Consider the following 20,063-nt stretch of genomic DNA (forward strand, 5'->3'; position numbering starts at 1 on the left):
CACAAATTCATTCCCTTCTAGAAAGCAACAGGAGTAAAGTTACTGAGCCCAGTTCTGAACTTATTATTAATGAGGTAAAACTTAGTATTCTGAACATTTTTATTACCCTGTGAGTATGTTCTTCTAGAACTGATTAAATTTCTGTCCCACAGAGACATTTAAACTAATTCCAGTTAAGCTTATTTCTTTCTTTTAATTTTTTGTTTTTAAAATGTTGACAATAATTACACAGCTTTTCTGTGAGTAATAAGGCCTGTTACAGACTGTGCTTTTATGAGACTATTTTTATCAACTATTTTGTCAACAGAGTTCTCAAACCACTGACATAAAACATCTGTTGGCTAATTTACTACCCTAAACAAGGGGTAATCCTTGTGACTAGGATTTACAAGTCACTTTCTGACAGCTCCATAGTATCTAACAATAGTTTTGTGTATTTCTCCCCAACAACCATTTTGTAATTTATACACTAATACTACAGTCATGCTATACTGATAATCGCATAGATACTACCCAAAATAATATTTTTTTTTGGTTTGAATATATTTTTAAACAATTCCCAACAAAAAATTAAGTGGTAGTATTTAAATTACAATCTTTTAACACTTGTTATTCAATGCTATTGATACACTTTAAATAATCAAGTTATAGAGGATAATAAAGGAAAGATGCTTTATAATGTTTATTGAGGTTATGAGTATTTATATAAGGATGATAACTGTAATGATTAGGATATCATTTAATATTTTACCTATATATGTCAGCAGTTAGAATATTGTGGGGAATCTAACAAAGCATGGTGAATATCATCAGCAGTATTGTATTAAATACGTAAAAGTTGCTGAGAATAATTCTAAAATGCTCTTAGCGCACACAGGCACACACACACACACACACACAAGGTAACTATGTGAGGTAATGAATATGTTAATTAACCTTATTGTGGTAATTATTTCACAATATATACATATGCCACATCATCATCTTGTATACCTTAAACTTACACAATGTTATATGTCTGTTATATCTCAATAAAACTGGAAAAAAATGGCGGGCAAAGAAATGTGATGTAAATGAATGAATAAATGAATGAATGAATGAATGAATGAATAAATGTAAAACTGATGGTTGCCAGGGGTGAAGGGGTTGTGAAATAGATGAAGAAAATTAAGACATACAGTCAGTCTTCCAGTTATAAAATAAATAAGACATGGGGATGTTATGCACAACATAGGGAATGTAGTTAATAATATGTAAAAACTTTGTGTGGAGACAGATGGTCGCTAGATTTATCATGGTGATCATTTTGTAAGGTATATAAATATCAAATCACTGTGTTATACACCTGAAATTAATATAATATTGTATATCAATTATATTTCAATAAAAAAGAAAAAACCTCAAAATACTTTCTTGAATCATCTCAGGAGTAATATGAATTGAAACAAATTACTTATTTTTAAATTAGAAACACACACACACACACACACACACACACACACACACACATATATATATATATATATATGCATGATATATATTTTAGGTTTACATTGGAAGAGGATAGGAGCATGATATTTTAAACAATACTAGTATATCATCATTTCAAAGCATTTGGAAATCACTCTTCCTGCAATCATGGGAAATTGAAAAAAAGAATACTAATAATTACAATGTTTAAAAATCTTTAGTTACATCCGTAAGGAAGAGTGAGTAAGTTAGCAATGGCACAGAATTTCCCTTCTAAAGTGGCTGAAATGCCTTCTCCAAGAACTGGAAGGCAAGTCAGAGACAAGTACTTTATTTATATCACCAACTACTCAGAATCCTCCATATATGCACCTTATCTGTGGAGTCCAAGAGAGACACACATCTATTATACAGGGGTTCCTTGGTGGCTCTATCATACAGTTGGTTGAACATCCAATTCCTGATTTCAGCTCAAGTCATGATCTTGCGGTTTCATGGGTTCAAACCCCATGTCGGGCTTGGGAGGAGCCTGCTTGGGATTCTCTCTCTCTTTGTCCCTCTCCAGCTCACACTTTTTCTGTCTCTCTCAAAATAAATAAATAAACTTTCAAACATCTATTATACATAGGTCCTCATCCTAATCTTGTAACCAGTTTCTGAAAGTTAATCTGACATGAACTGTCTTACGTTCTATTATGTCTGGATATTTAGGGGTTGTATGTTTAAAAAAACAGCATTTGAAAAAAATATGTGTGTGAGTACTCGCCCCTCCCCCAAAAGTACTAGAAGAATGTTTTATATATCAAATGGTTGGTTAGAGAATAGACAAAATCTCAGGTTCTTTATGCCTTTCAAAAACATATTTCTTTAATTATAGTCTGGATTAGTATAAATACAACACTGTTAAAAACACAATATTTTGTAGATTCCTATGAAAAGACTGCATGACCACAAAGTCCATTTTTATACCCAAACAAGTATACTTTAGAATTCTCTGGGAAAAGGTATAGTACTGTATAACTGATGACATAATTAAAATGAGACAGTAATAGAAAATTACATTAGTTTCCCAAACTGAGTTTTGTGTGCAAACATTTTATTCTAAAGAGCTCAGTGGTTTGTTTACTGAATTAATGTCAGCTCATTTATCTGAAGGGAAGAGAAATAATCTTATTCAAATTTGAAATACAGCTCATGAAATCTAGCTTTCAGGTTTTAGTTTATTTTTAAAACTCAACTTGAGATTTCTATAAAATACATGGATAAAGGCTAAAATAGTGAAGCCTTAAATTAAAAGCTATTTGCTTCTCAGCCACCAGAATTGATGGCAGTCTCAGGAAATTAGTCTGGATTACTTGGCTTCCTTTGCTTTTACACTTGAAGGAGGAGACATAAGAAGCCCCTCCATTTGTTTCAACCGGTAACGAAGCAAGTGTTCAATTTATTTTCTGGTAAGAAGTCTGGTGCTGTTGTTTTGTGGTCCAGTCACTTGCTTCTTAATCTCTGTTTTAAAACCCCTCAACATTCACAATGACACCAATTTAGCTACTTAATTCATGTAGTCTTGATGATTAAAGAGCTTAACCATCTGAAGATATAACTTGTAAAGGCAAATATTTAGCAGACTGTCTATTGTCATTGGATATGCAAATGCCTATATAATCTTATCTGATCCCTACCTACCAGCAACTGACCTTCTTCCTTTTGTGCTGGAAAAGATGGCTGAGCCCACAAAAGGTCCAAAGAGACTGCTAGGTTTTCTTAGCCTGGGTCTAAGCCCCACCAAAAGGAAAATCATTCCCTTCTAAACAACAGTAAAAGTCCCAAGACTTCAGATTCTTTTATATAACTTTTCTTTAACAGGAGTACTATTAGGACCTTCTTAAATACACAGAAAATACTAAATCAAATAGGAGATTACCAAAAAATTTTTGCTGTGATAAGCCACAGATTAGTCACCAACCATACATAATACCACTTGTAAATCAAAATTATTGTTATTGTACTTTAAAAAGTCTTAGATGTATATTATTGATATATCTAACTATACAAATATATTTATTTAATTATATATGTTCAATTTGATGCATAATTTAATTATATTTCAGAGGATCAAGTTAACAGCAAGTAATGAGAAATTCAAATCTATGCATATCTATGCATACACACACACATATTATTTTTAAGCAAATCAAATTAAAAGCAATAAGTGAGAAGAAAAATCATGGACTTATGACCAACAAATCAAAAAATAATAAAGAACGCTTATCACATGGATTTCATATTTCTGTCAAAAGATATATAGCAAGTGAACATTTCCATATAGGGCCAGGTCATATGAGTCATACCTTTTCATGGACTTTCTGACCAGGTTCCATCCCTTCAAGGTGTTCTGATTCTGTGGACCCCTCACTTGATGCCATTTTTCTTTGTATATGAACATTTTGTTCACGCAAGGCAACAATCTGCAAAATAAAAGCACTATGCCTTAAAAATCTAAAATATAGTATAAAGTATAGAAAAACTGAATTTATCCAAATGTGGTTTAGAGCTAATGAATATAAACAAATAATCAGAAAATAAACATTAGATTTTACTCATATTATTACTTAAAAATCTTTTTAAGATTTAAATTAGCATTTTGAATATTTATCGTACTTACAGGAATATGAAATTTATTGGAGAAAATATTTTCTAGTTGCAAATGTATCTATCTAGTTGGAAATGTGTCTAAATCAATGCCATGATCTGTGTGTTATTCATTCAAAAAGTACTTTTAAAATTAATCTATGAAATGTGATAAAATTCATACTGAATTTTTAAAGTATAAAAGAAAGATAAAGGAAAACATGCAGGCTGAAGGCTAGATATGAGCACATTCTTTTACCCTAAGAGGTAGCACATCTGTAATTTTAAAATAAACAAATATATAAACTGGACATAATTTTGTGGCACCATCATGAATACTTAGAATTAAATTGGTCTCATTATCATTATTTTAATGGCGATTATCTTAGCACTGCTAGTTCAAATATAGTTAGTTTGCAAAATAATTCTCAGAAGGCAAAATTCTTGAAAATTTTCAGCTTAATATTCAGACATATATTTTAAACTATGAAAGATTCTCAGTTCTGGTTTAAGTAATCATAGTAATAAACAGGAAAAAAATAGCATTCTAGCATTTTAAATGATGTTTTAAAGTAAAGTTGCTATTTATATATATTTTAAGGTATTTTATGTTGTTACCATAACTTACTTATGTCATGGCAAATTTTATTATATTATCAACTCAGATATGGAACTAGTGCTTCTTGGGGAAATCAATGCCCATAGTATTTAATGCACAATAAATAGTCAATTACATACAATTTATGTTTAAATTATGAGACCAATAATACGTCACACAGATCAGTAATTAGCAAGTAAACATAAAACATCAAGAGGTTGGGTTTTTTGCCATGATCACTGCCACTGCTTCAATGCCCAGATGCACAATGATGTGTTTGTGAGATCGGGTATCTTGTGTATGACCTGCAGCATTTGAGCACACAACATATCTTTTTGTAAGGGCATATTACAAATAATGAAGAACAACTCTGTAAATGCTCTTCTTGGAGAAGTGCAATCACCAAACAATTGGTTCCCTTGCTCCCATTCTTGCCTATCTACAATCATCCACAAAAGGGCCAGATGCATCTTTTAAACTTAAGTTACATTGTGTCCCTCCTTGCTTTCTAAAGAACCTCAACGTTTTCCCAACTTAAACTTCTTAACAAAGTCAATAATATCGTATATAATCCCTTCAGTCACAATGGCCTCATTTCTGTCTCTCAGATACACTGGGCTCTTTTTCACCCAGAATTTAGGAACTTAATCTTCATGCCTGAAACATTCTTCCCCAACTCAGACCACAGTTGACACAATCCCAGATTTCAAAATTCAACTGAAATATCATTCCCTCAGAGAAAATGTGCTTTGCCATTAATTATTTGTTACGATGTCCCTGTTTATTTTTGTATTTCATTGATTAAAATCTACTATTTCTTAATTTAATCACTTTGCTTATTTATTTAGCAAGCAGAAGTCCTAATATCTCAAGGGAAAATAATTTTCAAAGGAATACCTTATTGAAAACAACATTTTCATATGAAGTAACACATCATATTATTATGTGCAAGGTTTATTTTATTCAATAAAAATGTGTTGATTTAAATAATGAATGGATAGGGATAAACAAAGAATGTAAACCTAATTCATTCAGAAATAACAAAAGATAAAGATTTAGAGTGTGTGGAAACCTACAGAGACATTTCTCTGATGTTAGTTAACATAGAAATGAATTACATCAAAGGAACACATATAAAATAGTCCCTGGGTATATCATTTTTATATTACATTCTTAACATCTTGTCTCTTGAATACAAGAATATTATATTACCACCGATACATAATGGAATTTTATTCTGAATTTTTAAAAATTCAAACATTGTACACGAACATTCCACTAACATAACATCCATGACTTAAATATGTTGTGGGATGCCTGCGTGGCTCTGTCAGTGAATCATCTGACTTCAGCTCAGGTCATGAGCTCACAGTTCATGAGTTCAAGCCCTGCACCAGGATCTATGCTGACAGCTCAGAGCCTGGAGCCTGCTTCAGATTCTGTGTCTCTTTCTCTTTCTGTCCCTCCCCTGCTTGCACTCTGTCTCTCTCTGTCTGTCTGTCTATCTCTCTCACTCCCTCTCAAAAATAAAAGATTAAAAAAATTTAAAAAAAAACCAAGTATGTTGACAAAGGTAATAATACATTTAAAAATGTTCTGCATTTTCTTCCATTAGTTACTTAGAAGTGAAGAGAGACCTTTTTAAAAAACATTCAAACCAAATTTAACCCTGTTTACAGAGGAATTTCTATTTGTTTAGTAATTCAGATAAATTTTAAATATGTCCTAGTGCCTAAAATAAAGTAGGTGCTATACAAAGGTTTACTGAATGACTCAGTGAATTAATGCCTTTAATAATAATAAAAAAAAGTCAAAATACCAAATTCATATTGAAAACACTCTTTGCAAATACAATTGTGCAGCCATGTTAAAAATATGACAAACTAAGTGTTTTGCAAAGTATACCCATGACAGTTCCAAGAAAGACATCAATTTCAACCACTAACATGCAAACTGCACACTTCTGTTGCTTTAATCAAGACCCCAAATCATGTTTTTGAAACAGAAGAATAGATGTAGAATACTCTGTATTCTTTATCACTGTTAAATGATTTTATTCTGTTCTATTTTTGGCCAATAACAAATTATCCTGAGTATTTATGAAAGCAAAGCTTCAGCATCTGATTTAATTGTAGGTGCTAATAATGTTGATTTCTTTCTTTCACACTGGAAAAAGTGAGAGGTTTTCTCCTGTGAATGCAACTTTGGGGGGTGGCCCCCTCTTTAATGTGCTCAAGGGGCAGAGATGGTCACCTAGAAATTACAAGGGTTCCAACACAGGCCTCTGTAGGAAATTCTCCCAGCTGGCTTGAGAAACAAAGGCAGAAGATGGCTTAAGAACTAGCTTGCAAGCACAAGCATAATGAAAAGAAGCTGATGGCTCCCAAACATTCTCTGGCCTCTCAACTGACAGAAAACGCTGTAACAGGGAGGGGGCAGTGACTGGTCTAGGATACCAAAGTAGACCTGGATCCCTCATTGCTAAACAGCATGACCTACTACAACTGGAATGGCATGGCAGGCAGGAGGAATAACTTCTGGGTAGTCTCTGGGGCTTATCCCGTGTTACATTACTGCAGGAAAGTACTGGAAATTCAGCACGGGCCAAGGACTGTGCTAAAAACTATTTTAATCTGCAAATAGTTTTCATGATCCACACTTAAGTGATTAAACTGGGATAAGCAGAGTATGATGAGAACTAAGTAGGAATCAAATTAAAGTTAACTTCTTGTCTACTCTGTCACATGGTCTCAGATGGCTTTGCATTTGGACTCTCTTAAGTCAGGGTTAATTAATTAGTAGTGGGTGAGGATGGGGAGAAAGCTTTTCCTTTCCAAGTACTGTTACCTTCCAACCCTGGAATCCTTTGTATATCATTAAGGTACGGACCCCTCCCTGGAGAGATTCACATACATCTTCAGGGTATCAATCCATTGAAGGCCAATGGAATTCTGGTTAAGAGGAACTGTCCACAATAATTTTAACTTAGCAACCATGGTTTGTTAACTGTTCATTGACATTTGTTTTTAAATGCCCAGCATCACTTTGATATTCCTTTTGTTAACAGCATCCTACATTTTCACTGGGGAATTATCCTTCCCTATTCTAATCCTAGAAAGACTATCAATTAGGGGGCCAGAGCTCAGGGCAAATCATGAGTACATGATCCAAGCCAGGGCAATCAGAATATTGCTTCAGATGTTTCTGGCAGAGATATGGGGGCAGGGAAGATTCTTTTTCTACTATGGGAGATAAGCTGACAGGATACAATCAGGATGGCTGTTTACCATCAGTTCTGCCTTATGGAGAAAAGCAAATGAAAAAGACAGAGCCCTAATGAATCACTTCTGTTCCTAATTCTAGCCATTCTCAAATCATCTCTATCCTTGGCATTTCATTAATATGAGCTCCAAATTTCTCTTTTTTGCTCAAACTTGCTTTTCTGTCACTTACAACTAAAAGTGTCTTTGCAAGTGTAACAGGGGACGTGGAAGGCAACAAAGAGCATGGAATGTCTAAGTGGAGATTTTGAAGAGTGGCTAAGAATTTACCAGGGAGACAATGGGAGAAAACTGTCCATTTTATCCATGTCCAAAACTGTCCATGTGGATAGAACACAAGCTGTTTGTGTTCCCAGTATTATAGGTTGTTCAGTATTCCTGTGGAAAACATTATGTGGATAAAGATAAAAGAATGACAGCAAACTAAAAAAAAAAAAATTAAAGTACCTCAACAAACACTCTGCTATCTCTGTGCTTCTTGCTGTATGGCTTATTGTTATTCTTTTAAATGTTTATTTTAAGAGAGAGAGTGAGGGAGAGAGACAGTGTGCGTGTGCGCGCATGAGCGGGGGAGGGGCAGAGTGAGAGAGGCACATAATCTGAAGCAGGCTCCAAGCTGTCAGCACAGAGCTGGACATGGGGCTCAAACTCACATACGGCGAGATCATGACCTGAGCTGAAGTCAGACGCTTCACTGACTGAGCCACCCAGGCGCCCTGGTATTATTATTGCTTCACCTTGACCCTTATTTGCATTTCCAGATTGCTCATCTAGCTTCTGAGAGCCTGACCCATTGTTTCTAGGCATTCCCAAACTATGGTATTTCCAAGCCAATCTTCCAAGTTTTGTTCTTGCCTTTGCCTCTGTCAGCTGCTTTTGGCTCTTCTCAATCTCTGACAAGCTCTGACCCCATAGAGTGGACTACTGGTGTCCTGTGTTCTCATGTGGAAAATACCCCAGCTCTCCATTCCTTTTTTTCTACCAGGCTATCTCTGGGATCCCACTATGTCTTCCCACAGACCCATTCTTATCCCCTTTCCTTTGAACAATTGTTTTCCTTAATGGCCTGGAGGAATTTATTCATTTTAATTAGGAATTAGGTAATTTCTACAAAGAGACCTGAAGATAAAAGGGAAGAATCAATGTGGATATCTGGGACAAGAACTTTGTAGTCAGAGGGTGTGGGAAATGTAAATCATTATTAAAAACAAAAGCTTGAGACTTATGCAAAGTTTCAGTGAGTTCTTCAAATGATGTGAATGTCCTCTTTAAAAGAAAGTTAAAACAGAAGTAAAAGTTGAGAACTTGGGATACTTAAGGTGTCAGAAAATACACAGAAACATGGATTCTTGGGAGAAATGTGATTTGGGAGAAAATAACAGTCTATTTAATATTTCTTTATTCTCAAACTTGGGGATTTCTCTAGTGTTTAAAATGTCTTAATCCATTTTTTCAACAAACTTTCATTGATTGCTGTTCTAAGTATCGATGCCACGGGGGGAACATGCAGATAAAAGTCCTTCTCTCCAGGAGATTACATTCTAACAAAGGAAGGGAAAAAAAGAAAGAAGCAGTGAGAAAACAACAAAAGTCCTTCATTGAGCTCTTAACAATGTACAAAAATTGTGCTAAGCACATTATATAAATTTGCTTCTTTGCATCAACTTTTCATCTATACCATCCTTTCTTTCCAAGTTTGAGATTTCTTGAAAGTAGAAACAAGTAATTGGTAACAAATAGTGTATTTGGGAGACAATTTCCAGAAGCATAGCATTCATTAAATATTTTTTTAAAAACCAGGTTGAGTCTTGGTCCTTCTAGATATTACTGGTTGTATGACTTTGTATAAGGTACTTAACCTCAAGTTCATGTTCCTCTGCTGAAAAATGAGGGACAATAATACCTACCTTTTAGTAAAGTACTTAGTCAAATATGATGTATACTAATCATTCATTATGTAGTGACGATAATGGAAACTCCACTCACCACTTCAACTTCATCTTCTTATTCATACTTTATGCTCTAGTTCATTGAAGACTTGTAGTCACATACAAAATGCCATCTTGACTGCAAGTTTTTATATTCAAGTGAGTTGCCCTTTGTGAGATAACAGAAAATATATACACATGTCTCTGCCCCCAGTTTCTGGCACAGAGCTCCTAAAACCCTTGCAAATTCCTAAGTGAGAAGAACACTTGGAGCATCTTTTGATCTAATCATGGGACTTTGGATGGGCTCCTAGATGGGGACTGGTCACCAGAAGGTGAAGCCATGATTAGAAACTTGGAATTTTTAACTCTACCCCCAATTATCCAGAGAGGGGAGAGGGCCTGGAAATGGAGTTAATGACTGATCATGCCTATGTGAAGAAGCTTCCATAAAAATCCCGAGTATGGGGCTCAGGGAGCTTCCAGGTTAGTAAACACATCCATGTGCTGGAGGGGTGACACACTCCCACTCCACAGGGACTGAAACTCCCGGGCTGGGGACCCTCCGAGGCCTTGCCTTACGTACCTCTTCATCTGGCTGTTCATCTGTATCCTTTAATAATGGTAAATGCAACTGTTTTCCTGAGTTCTTTGAGCTGCACCAGCAAATTAATAGAACCCAAAGAGGGGGTTATGGGAATCTCTGATTATAGCCAATCAGTCAGGAACACAGGTGACAACTTTACTCATAACTGGCATCTGAAATAGGGAGGGAATAGTCATGTGGGACTGAGCCTTTAACTTGTGACACCATTTTCAGGGAGTGTCAGAATTAAGCTAAATTGTAGAACACATAGATGGGGTTTCAGTGAATGCTTGGTGGAAGAACACTCCCTACCACATCCATGCATGCATACATCTGATGTTAGAAGTGTTGTGAGTGTGGTAGTCATGTGAGAGCAAAGGAGAAACACACGAGGTGGATTGGGGTTTTCCCCTACACATGCTTCTTCCTTCTCGACTGCTTCTGAGTCACCTTTTAGGTCTTCACATATATGTCACCCACTCTGGGACAGGTTCTGGAACCATCCTCCTGCCAGGGATTTAAGTCATGTAATTCTTTAGCATTCTCCAATAACTCATGTCATACAAATTATTATTCTTTATCACAATTAGCTGTTGGTTTTCTGACTGCCCCTTTTGACACCAAGTGCCTTGAGACCAGAAACTATATCTGATTATTTATTCCCAGCTCTTAGGACACTGATGGACAAGTAGGAGACACTCTAGAAATACTACAGGTTGTTGAATGAAAGTAGATGATATGACTGGAAAAGACCTATAGAGAGTTGGAAAAATTGGATGGAAAATTTCTTGAAAATTTATACATGAAGAAGAAAATTAGTCATCTGTGTGGAAGGCTATGTGAACCTAAAATCTCCCCAATGTTCACACCACATGATTCAAGGTTAGAAAGGAGTCATGAGAATGGAAGAACTCACTGAGAAAAAAAATAGGAAGAAAAGAATGAGAAGTGGTGGCATAGCCTTGTGGGATATTCACAGCTCTAGTATTAGGCGGACAGGATGGAAGGCATAGGCTATAAAGGAGGATGGGAATGGGATCATGGGAGGGCAGCTTCATGAAAGTCAACCAGACTTTCTGTCTCATTGTGTCTTAAAATATTTACAAGTATACTGCAGCCTAAGTAATACTATTCAGGTGTACTGAAGTACATGCTATGTTTACATGTTTTAGATTTACAACAGATCGACATTAGATGGAAAAATGGAATTCCAAGGGTATCTAGAAATTCATTTCTGCCAAAAGAATTCTTAAAATAAAAAAGAAAAGCAACGTAAATTAAATTAAATTTTCACTTGGTTTTACTCTTCTTCATTTTTTGAAAATATTAGTGTATAGGACATTCCATGAAGTTATATAAGGAAGGAAGAGAAATAAGAAAAAGAAATTTAGAAATTAAATTTCTAATTAAGAACTGCTAGCAATAATAATACTTGTATATGCTGAATATCTATTACATGCCACATACATGAAAAATAATTGACATGCATTATTTCTTTTCATCCTCCCAATAGTCTTATAAAATGGGTATTATTATTTTTATTTTACAAATGAGGAAACTAGCACAGAGGGAATAAATAATATACTTGAAATTGTACAGAAAAAGATGTGACACAGACAGTTTTCCAATCCAGGTTTGATAGCTTCAAAACTTGTTCAAGCATTATGCTATAATGACTTTTGAAAATTACTGAAGTGAGTCACTGCATACACAATCCAAACACTTATCTAGGTCAGGACTACAGTTCTATGGTCTGATAGCAAGGGAATTTACCTGTCCTGATTTGGCAAAACAATTTAGATACAGTTAGAAAATATCTTCAATTACTCCTAGGAATAAAAATCATGCTGCTTACATTTTTATTTATAACTCTTATGTGGCTCAAGCCTTTCAATTTACTTTGAAAATTGCCCAACTGCTTTTTAAAATAAATCATGTCTATGCCTCATGCTAATTCTCCAAGGATCTTCATTCTGATATTTGTGAATTCATACTTGCCTTTACCTACTTAACAACAACTTCCAGACAGTGCCCATGTCTAATTAACAAAGATTCTTTTCATCTATTTTTACCCCAAACTCAATTAACAATTCCAAGAGTGAGACTTACAGAAGTCTCACTACACAAACACATAATTTTCTTCTACACATACACTTATTCTAATTTAGCTGAACTCCATGCTTAGATTCCACTGACGTTGCAACATGAAAAAGCAAAAAAAAAAAAAAAAAAAAAAAAAAAAAAAATGGCAACTAGTAGAACACTAGAGATTTACAATTTACACTTAAGCAACTCTCTAGTCGCAATAGTTTGGATTTGTGTTTTTATATGGGTTTGTGTTAATTGGGAAACTATAAAGATTTAGATATTTATTCAAACAAGCCAATAGCTATTTCACTTTCTAGCTTTGGCTCTTGGCCACTGATCTGTAAGCACCACTGAAGCATATTAAAACCAGAGTAAAACACCTTCATGTAGTCTAATGCATTTTGGTCAGCTCACATATAATATTCATTTTCACTATTTTTCAGTGAGCATGGATAACCTGAAAACTTGTGAAACTGAGCAGATTCGATGAATGATCAAATTGTTTTGAGATAAGAATCAGACGTTTGCACTGTGAGATTCTGCCTTTTTCAGGTTCAGAAAATATTTAAACAATGGTTTAATAAATGAATCCATATATCCTAGTGAAAAATCAAATAGCTTGGAGGTAAAAAAAGATTCACTTCGTGGTTGTTTAGAATTTTTACCATCTGCTACCTCTATTCTGTCAACAAATATTTATTGAATAAATGAGAACACACTATGTACCTTTATGTTTAACCTGCTCCTCTTTGGCTAACCAGCCTTTCCAATCCCCATTAGATGAATTGACTGGGTGCTCAAATTTAAACGCAAGTCACAAGTAAGTTTCTGGTGATTTTTTGATGGAAAATACAGTACATTAACAGTACATGAACTTTGTCTATTTCCAAATTTTACATATGAAATGATTTTGCTTATACCTAAAAAAGTAAGGGTTCCTTATATACTTTTTAAAGGTGAAAAAATCCTTTTAACAATTTAAAAATTTTAAGGCCCATTTTTAAAACAATAATTGGCATGCAAAACATTTTTTAAAGTTTATTTTTATTTATTTTTGAAAGAGAGAGAGAGAGAGAGAGAGAGCAAGTGGGGGAGGGGCAGAGATAGAGGGAAACCGAATCCCAAGCAGACTCTACTCTGTTAGCATAGAGCCCAAAGCGGGGCTTGAACTCATGAACCATGAGATCATGACCTGAGCCGAAGAGTTGGATGCTTAACTGACTGAGCCATACAGGTGCCCCTAAACTCTTATTTTTAGTTTTAAGTTTAAGACAATGGAATAGATAGATAGATAGACAATAAAATAGATAACAACAGTATTTCAAATGTTTGCTTGGATAGATTTGTTTTTGCATAGAATGCTTATGGTGTTCATTTTCAATTTAATTATAATATTCAACAACAGTAATTTCAATAGCTATATATTTAATATAGTTACTAATACCTAGTTCTAATATGAATTACAATTCTTTACCAAACTGTCTATTCTGTTCATCTAATTGATATTTCAGTCATTCCATTTTTGATACTTGGTTACTCTTTAATTTATTTCCATTATTCAAATATTTCTCTAATCTTTAAAATTATAATAAAGTCAAATGCTGGTATTTTCATTAGGGGCATATACATGACTACAGAAAATGCAAAACAATTTAAAATGGACAGGATTAGTGAACATTGTTAAGGTACAGGACTGCTGTTATAGCAGGTTAGCAGCTAAGAGTGTCATAAAATCGAAGAATAGTAATAAAAACGACCAAGGAAGCCGCTTTGTGGTAAAGTATAATAATTAGTCAAGAGAACAAAAAGCAAAAACAAAGTCCTAAAGAGTTTTCCAAAAGTGTCACTAATAGGAAAACACATTCTGAACAAAATATACTTATCACTGCAAGAAAGCAAGCCACCATTTAAAATATAAATAAGGAGCACCTGGGGTGGGTCAGTTGTTTAAGCGTCTGACTTAAATTTTATTAAATTTCAAGAAAAAAATACATTGCAATATCCATCACCCAGGATGATGCCAGTTGCTAATAACTTGTCCCCCAACCCCGAAGACAGTAGAATCTTATTTCAAAAATAAACTGTTAAATTAATTAAACAAAGGGGCCATTAGACTGAGGTGGCTTTAATGCCATGGCACCCTATATAAGCAAACCAAAATAAGACTCTATAAATGCCACAGGGTTAAGCAATCAAAATGTTAAGGACTGCCAATCACAAATATCCCACTAGACTTTACAATAGCCAATCAAATAATATCCTTCTTTGTGTTGGCACTCTCTCTACACAGTCTGTCTCTAGCCCTATCTTGTCAGGGAGGGTTCCCAAACATTTCCAGTTTGACCCTGCTGCTCAATTCGAATGGATTTTTGCTTAAAGAAACTCAGAATTTTTAATATGCTTCAGTTTACCTTTTAACATGTCTCACAGTGAAAAAAGCAAATAGGAGTTACTACTAAAGGTATTGATTATCATAAAAGACATTTTGGCTTTGAACAGAGGCTTCCCTTCAAGATACTTCCCACAATCATTTACTCGACCCTTTACTTAAAACCAGAAGCAATGAAACAAAACAAAACAAAACAAAACAAAACAAAACAAAACAAAAAGAAACATGCTAACTTGACATGGCCTTCAGCAGAGGGCAGGACAACTGACTGTAGTAATTATCCCATACTCTCCAAATTAAAAAAAAAAAAAAAAAAAAAAAAAAAAAGCAAAAATGAGGAGACCAAGACTTGCGGAGAAGAGAGTCACAGCAAACTACATGGTCCAATGGGTCTAGATGTGATTAGTTTACAGAGTAGCAAGTAGGCTCTGCGAGTAACAGCCTGTCTTTAAAAGTCTCAAGAAATGTTTATTTTTATGAACTATGTTAAGACATGAATAAAAGTTTCTGCTTTAGTTATCTTATATACACTAAGAACTATTAAATGCCTTGAGTAAATATTGATTATTAAATTAATAAAGGTAAATCTACCTAATACTAATCAAATTTCTGTCATCTGTTTACTCAAGAGTGACTCATCTGCTGTCAGGAATTTTTGGATGTTTTAGAATGAAATTTCCAGGGGCGTCTGGGTGGCTCAGTCGGTTAAGTGTCTTAGTGGCTCAGGTCATGATCTTGTGGTCTGTGAGTTTAAGCCCCGTGTTGGGCTCTATGCTGATGACTCAGAGTCTAGAGCCTGCTTCTGGTTCTGTCTCTCTCTCTCTCTCTCCCCCTCTCTTCTGCTCATGCTGTCTCTCTGTCTCAAAAATAAATAAACATTAAAAAACATTTGGAATAAAATTTCCACCTTAATAATCCAAACACACTGTATTTCCATCAACAAATATTCGAATCTTTTAAAATGTCACCTTAAAATTAACCTCTCTGATTTGAGTACTAACCAGGCCCCCACCCTGCTTAGCTTCTGAGATCAGAAAAGAGATTTAGCACATTCAGAGGGTTGAGTTGAGGGGGAATTGTTGCTCAATGAATACAAACTGTCAGTGAATCAAGATGAACACATTCTAGAGACTCCCATACAACAGAATGCCCTTAGTTAACAGAATACAAACTGTCAGTGACTCAAGATGAATAAATTCTAGGGACTCCAATACGACAGAACGCCCTTAGTTAACAATATGGCATGGTGCACTTTAAAATAAGCTGAGAGGACAGATCTCATATTAAGTATTATTACCACAACAAAATAAAAACAAAAACAAACCAACAAGAGAACATAAATATTTTTGGAGGCGATGAATATATTCAGTACCCTGACTGTGGTGATGATATTAATGTGTGTATACATATGTCCAAATTCATCAAACTGTATACATTAAATATGTCCAACTTTTGTATATCAACTATACCTCAATAACACTTAAAAAAAGAGAGACAGCCAATAAACATATAAAAAATAATAAATGAAAGTAACCTTTTTGAAGATGGACTCTAATCCCTTTCAAGCACTATTAGATTTGATGTCCTCAGCCAGGCACAGCTAACACAGTGAATACAAACTTGAGTTTTTTGTTGCCCCTCCCTTTTTTTCCCTATCAGGGCAGAAGTGACAAAATTATAGGCCTCGTCCTGGAACAATTCTTTTTAGCTCTGTTAAGGTAAGGGAAAAAGTCTTGAGGGAAAGAAAAGCATTTCAAAGTGCTTGAAAAGTACTTGAGAAAATGTAAAAGCAGAAACAATACCCATTAGTCATTCGTGCACATAAAAAAGGAAGCCAGAGCAATACAAAGAGTTTATTCATTTAGTTCTTCCTTGGAAGTAGCAAAAGAAGCATACTAAACCCATTATTCTGAATAACTCCTTTTAAAGTACCTATTTGCTTGGGTTCTAGTGGTAATAATCATGTGCTATGGTTCTTTTGCACACATTCCAATTTTATTTTTATGTGATTTTTAAATGTGTATACATCATAAGATATCAGAATGGAAAGGGACCAGAACTTATATAGTCTTTATACTTTATTTTCATAGATAAAAGATAAATAAATTTTACAGAGGATGAATGATAAACCTTATTCTGTCCCCACAACAAACTCTACCTAGTCAGTCCCACTGTGGGACACACACTCCATCTCTCGGGACCTCAGTTCAATCATCTTTAAAAGGAGTTGGACAGTATCATGACTAAAAAGATCAATATCAGCATTAAAAATATTTACTGAAAGGTACTTGGTGCCTTTAAGCACTTTACCTGTATTAACTTATTAAAACCTCACAACAACCTGATAAGTTCATTAGGAGGGTTGAGCTAATTGAGGCAAAGAGGATTCAGGAAATTGCCTACAGTCACAGAGCTAGCAGATGCCAGAATGGCTCAGGGAGAAAGTAAATTCCCATGCAGGCAGATTACAGCTCCCATTTGCGGTGTTTGCTCCTTTCCTCTCTTGCCGTCACCCTTCTTTTCTCAGTCAGGGCAGAATTTATTCACAGCACCCAATTAAGTATTCTATATAGAAGAGGGTTTTAAACTTGCCACTTTCTTCCTGCTTGTCCACACTAACTTCTAACTACTCCCTAGTATCCACTTTTCACAGAATATCTGGTATTCTTTGTTTGGCCCCTGCTGATTTCTACTGAGCTGCTTATCTCATTGTTTTGTAATCTCCAGTTTACGGGTTCTGTGTTCTATGTTTATGTTATATTTAGGTCCAGGTTCTTGTTAGCAGTTCAAACTCACATGCATCAAAATCTCCTATGATGCTTGTTAAAAATGTAGACTCCATTTTAAAGAATCTGAATTTGAATATACTTCCAGGTGACCATTCTACACCCTTCAGTTTGAGGATGAGTGCATATGAAGTCTTCAGTTCAGGGTTTTTGTCTCATCTCTTGCGCAGGTTGAGGCAGGCAGGTGCAGTGAAAAGCTGCTGAAGGCCTGTGACAGTGAACCTCTAGGACAGGCCCTAAGTGATCATCTAGTGCAAAGGTATTCAGCTACAGCCCTCAGGCTGCCTATTTTTGTCAGGACTGAAAGCTAAAAATGGTTTGTGCATTTTTGAATGGTTGAAAAATAATCAAAAGAAGGATAATACTTTGTGACACACAGAAAGTATAAGAAATTCAATTTCCAGTGTCCATAAATCAATTTTTATTGGAACATGGCCAAGTTCATTTGTTTACATGACTGTCTATGATTGCTTTCACTCTACAATGGTAGAGTAGTTGTGACAGAGACCATCTGGCCCACAGAGCCCAAAATATTTATTAGATGCTTCTTTACAGAAAAGTTTTGCTGATCCCTGATGTAGTAGATCACGCCTATCTCTTTTTTAAAAAGCTGCAATGGGTGGGGGGTGGTGGGGTGGGGCATGCCTGGGTGAGTCAGTTGGTTGAGCATCCAACCCTTGGTTTCCGCTCAGGTCATGATCTCGTGAGTTGGTGAGTTCGAGCTCTGCATTGTCGATGTGGGCCTGCTTGGAATTCTCTATCTCCCTCCCTCTCTCTCTGCCCCTTCTCCACCCTCTCTCAAAATAAATGAATAAAAATATTTAAAAAAAACTAAAAATAAAAAACAGCATAGGGGATACAGTCAATGATATTGTAGTAGCGATACATGGGGACAGATGGTAGCTACCCAAGTGGTGAACATAGCATAATGTGTAAACTCATCGAATCACTATGTTGTACACCTGAAACTAATGCAACATTGTGTGTCTACTATATTCAAATAAAAAAAAAAATAAGTGAAATAAAAAAAAATTCAAAACTGTTCAAATGGACCCAGTGAAAGAACTGTAACTGCATTTCTTGAGTTTTTAGGCTTCCGTTCTCTACTCAGTTTCACACATTGTTTCTAATGCCATTTAAGTCAGTAGAAATATAGGATAAATTATCCTTGACAATGAAATTACTCAATGAAGTGAATGTGTTCTTTTTATGTGCTCTTTGGTATTCTCTGGTCAAAATAGGAATTTTGGATGACATAATGACACTGATTAATAGTATTACAAAAGTAAGAACTGAGGGAACAAGGAAATATCTTAAAAATAATTGTAGATTAGATTTGCAATATTTTCTATCCATAGCCCCATGTGATTTGTTTCATAGAATTTATTACTATCTGAAATTATTTTTAAATTTATATGTTTCTAACACAAGCTCTTTGAGGCAGGGATAATTTCTGATTTGATTACTGGTATGTCCTCAAGGGCCAAAACAGTGCTTGCTACTTGTCCAAGGGGATTATACAAAGTGCTGATTAAGAGCATGAGATATAAGACTCCTGAGTGGCTCAGTTGGTTAAGTGGCCAACTTTGGCTCAGGTCATGATATTGTAGTTCAGGAGTTTGAGCCCCGCGTCAGCCTCTGTGCTGATAGCTCAGAGCCTTCAGCCTGCTTTGGATTCTGTGTCTCCTTCTCTCTCTGCCTCTCCTCTGCTTGTGCTCTCTCTCACTCTCAAGAATAAATAATAAAAAACATTTAAAAAAAAGCAGGAGATATGAAGTAGAGTTCTGGTTCTGCCACTTTTAACAGGATAAACTTACATGAATTATTTACCTTCTCTGGGCTTCAGTTTCCTTTTCTGTAAATAATGATGTTTGTAATAGCAGCCTCAAAGACTACTAATGTAAAGACACAATGAGTTAAACTGCATAAAACACTTAGAAGAGGGCCTCTCTAGGTACTCTATAATTGTTAGTTACAATTGTTATTTCAATGAATGTTGAGTGAATGTTGTTTCTGCTAAATATAAATAAGATCTTAAATTGTTACGTTTGCATACATTTTTGATAAATCATTTTTGATGGTCTTCAATTTTTGTGATTTTGATTTTGCTACTTAAAATTTATTTTTTTTTTATTTTAGAGAGAAAGAGAGTGCATGAGTGGGGGATAGGGGCAGAGGGAGAGAGAGAAAGAATCTTCTCTTTCAGCATGGAGCCAGATGCGGGGCTCAATCCCATGACCTTGGGATCATGACCTGAGCCAAAATCAAGAGTCTGAAGCTCATCTGACTGAGCCACCCAAGTGCCCCTT

General features: G+C 35.1%; 1 protein-coding gene across 1 annotated transcript in view; it reads right to left on the reverse strand.

Moving 5' to 3' along the window:
- The window catches only part of PPFIA2 (PTPRF interacting protein alpha 2), a 199,891-nt gene that overhangs the window by 146,112 nt on the left and 33,716 nt on the right, over positions 1-20,063 (reverse strand). Inside the window, exon 4 of the mRNA XM_049626011.1 lies at positions 3,819-3,935. Coding sequence (XP_049481968.1) covers positions 3,819-3,935 — 117 coding nt within the window. The remainder of the gene's footprint in view (positions 1-3,818; positions 3,936-20,063) is intronic.

This window comes from Panthera uncia, chromosome B4 (genome assembly GCF_023721935.1).
Source record: "Panthera uncia isolate 11264 chromosome B4, Puncia_PCG_1.0, whole genome shotgun sequence".
Taxonomy (NCBI): domain Eukaryota; kingdom Metazoa; phylum Chordata; class Mammalia; order Carnivora; family Felidae; genus Panthera; species Panthera uncia.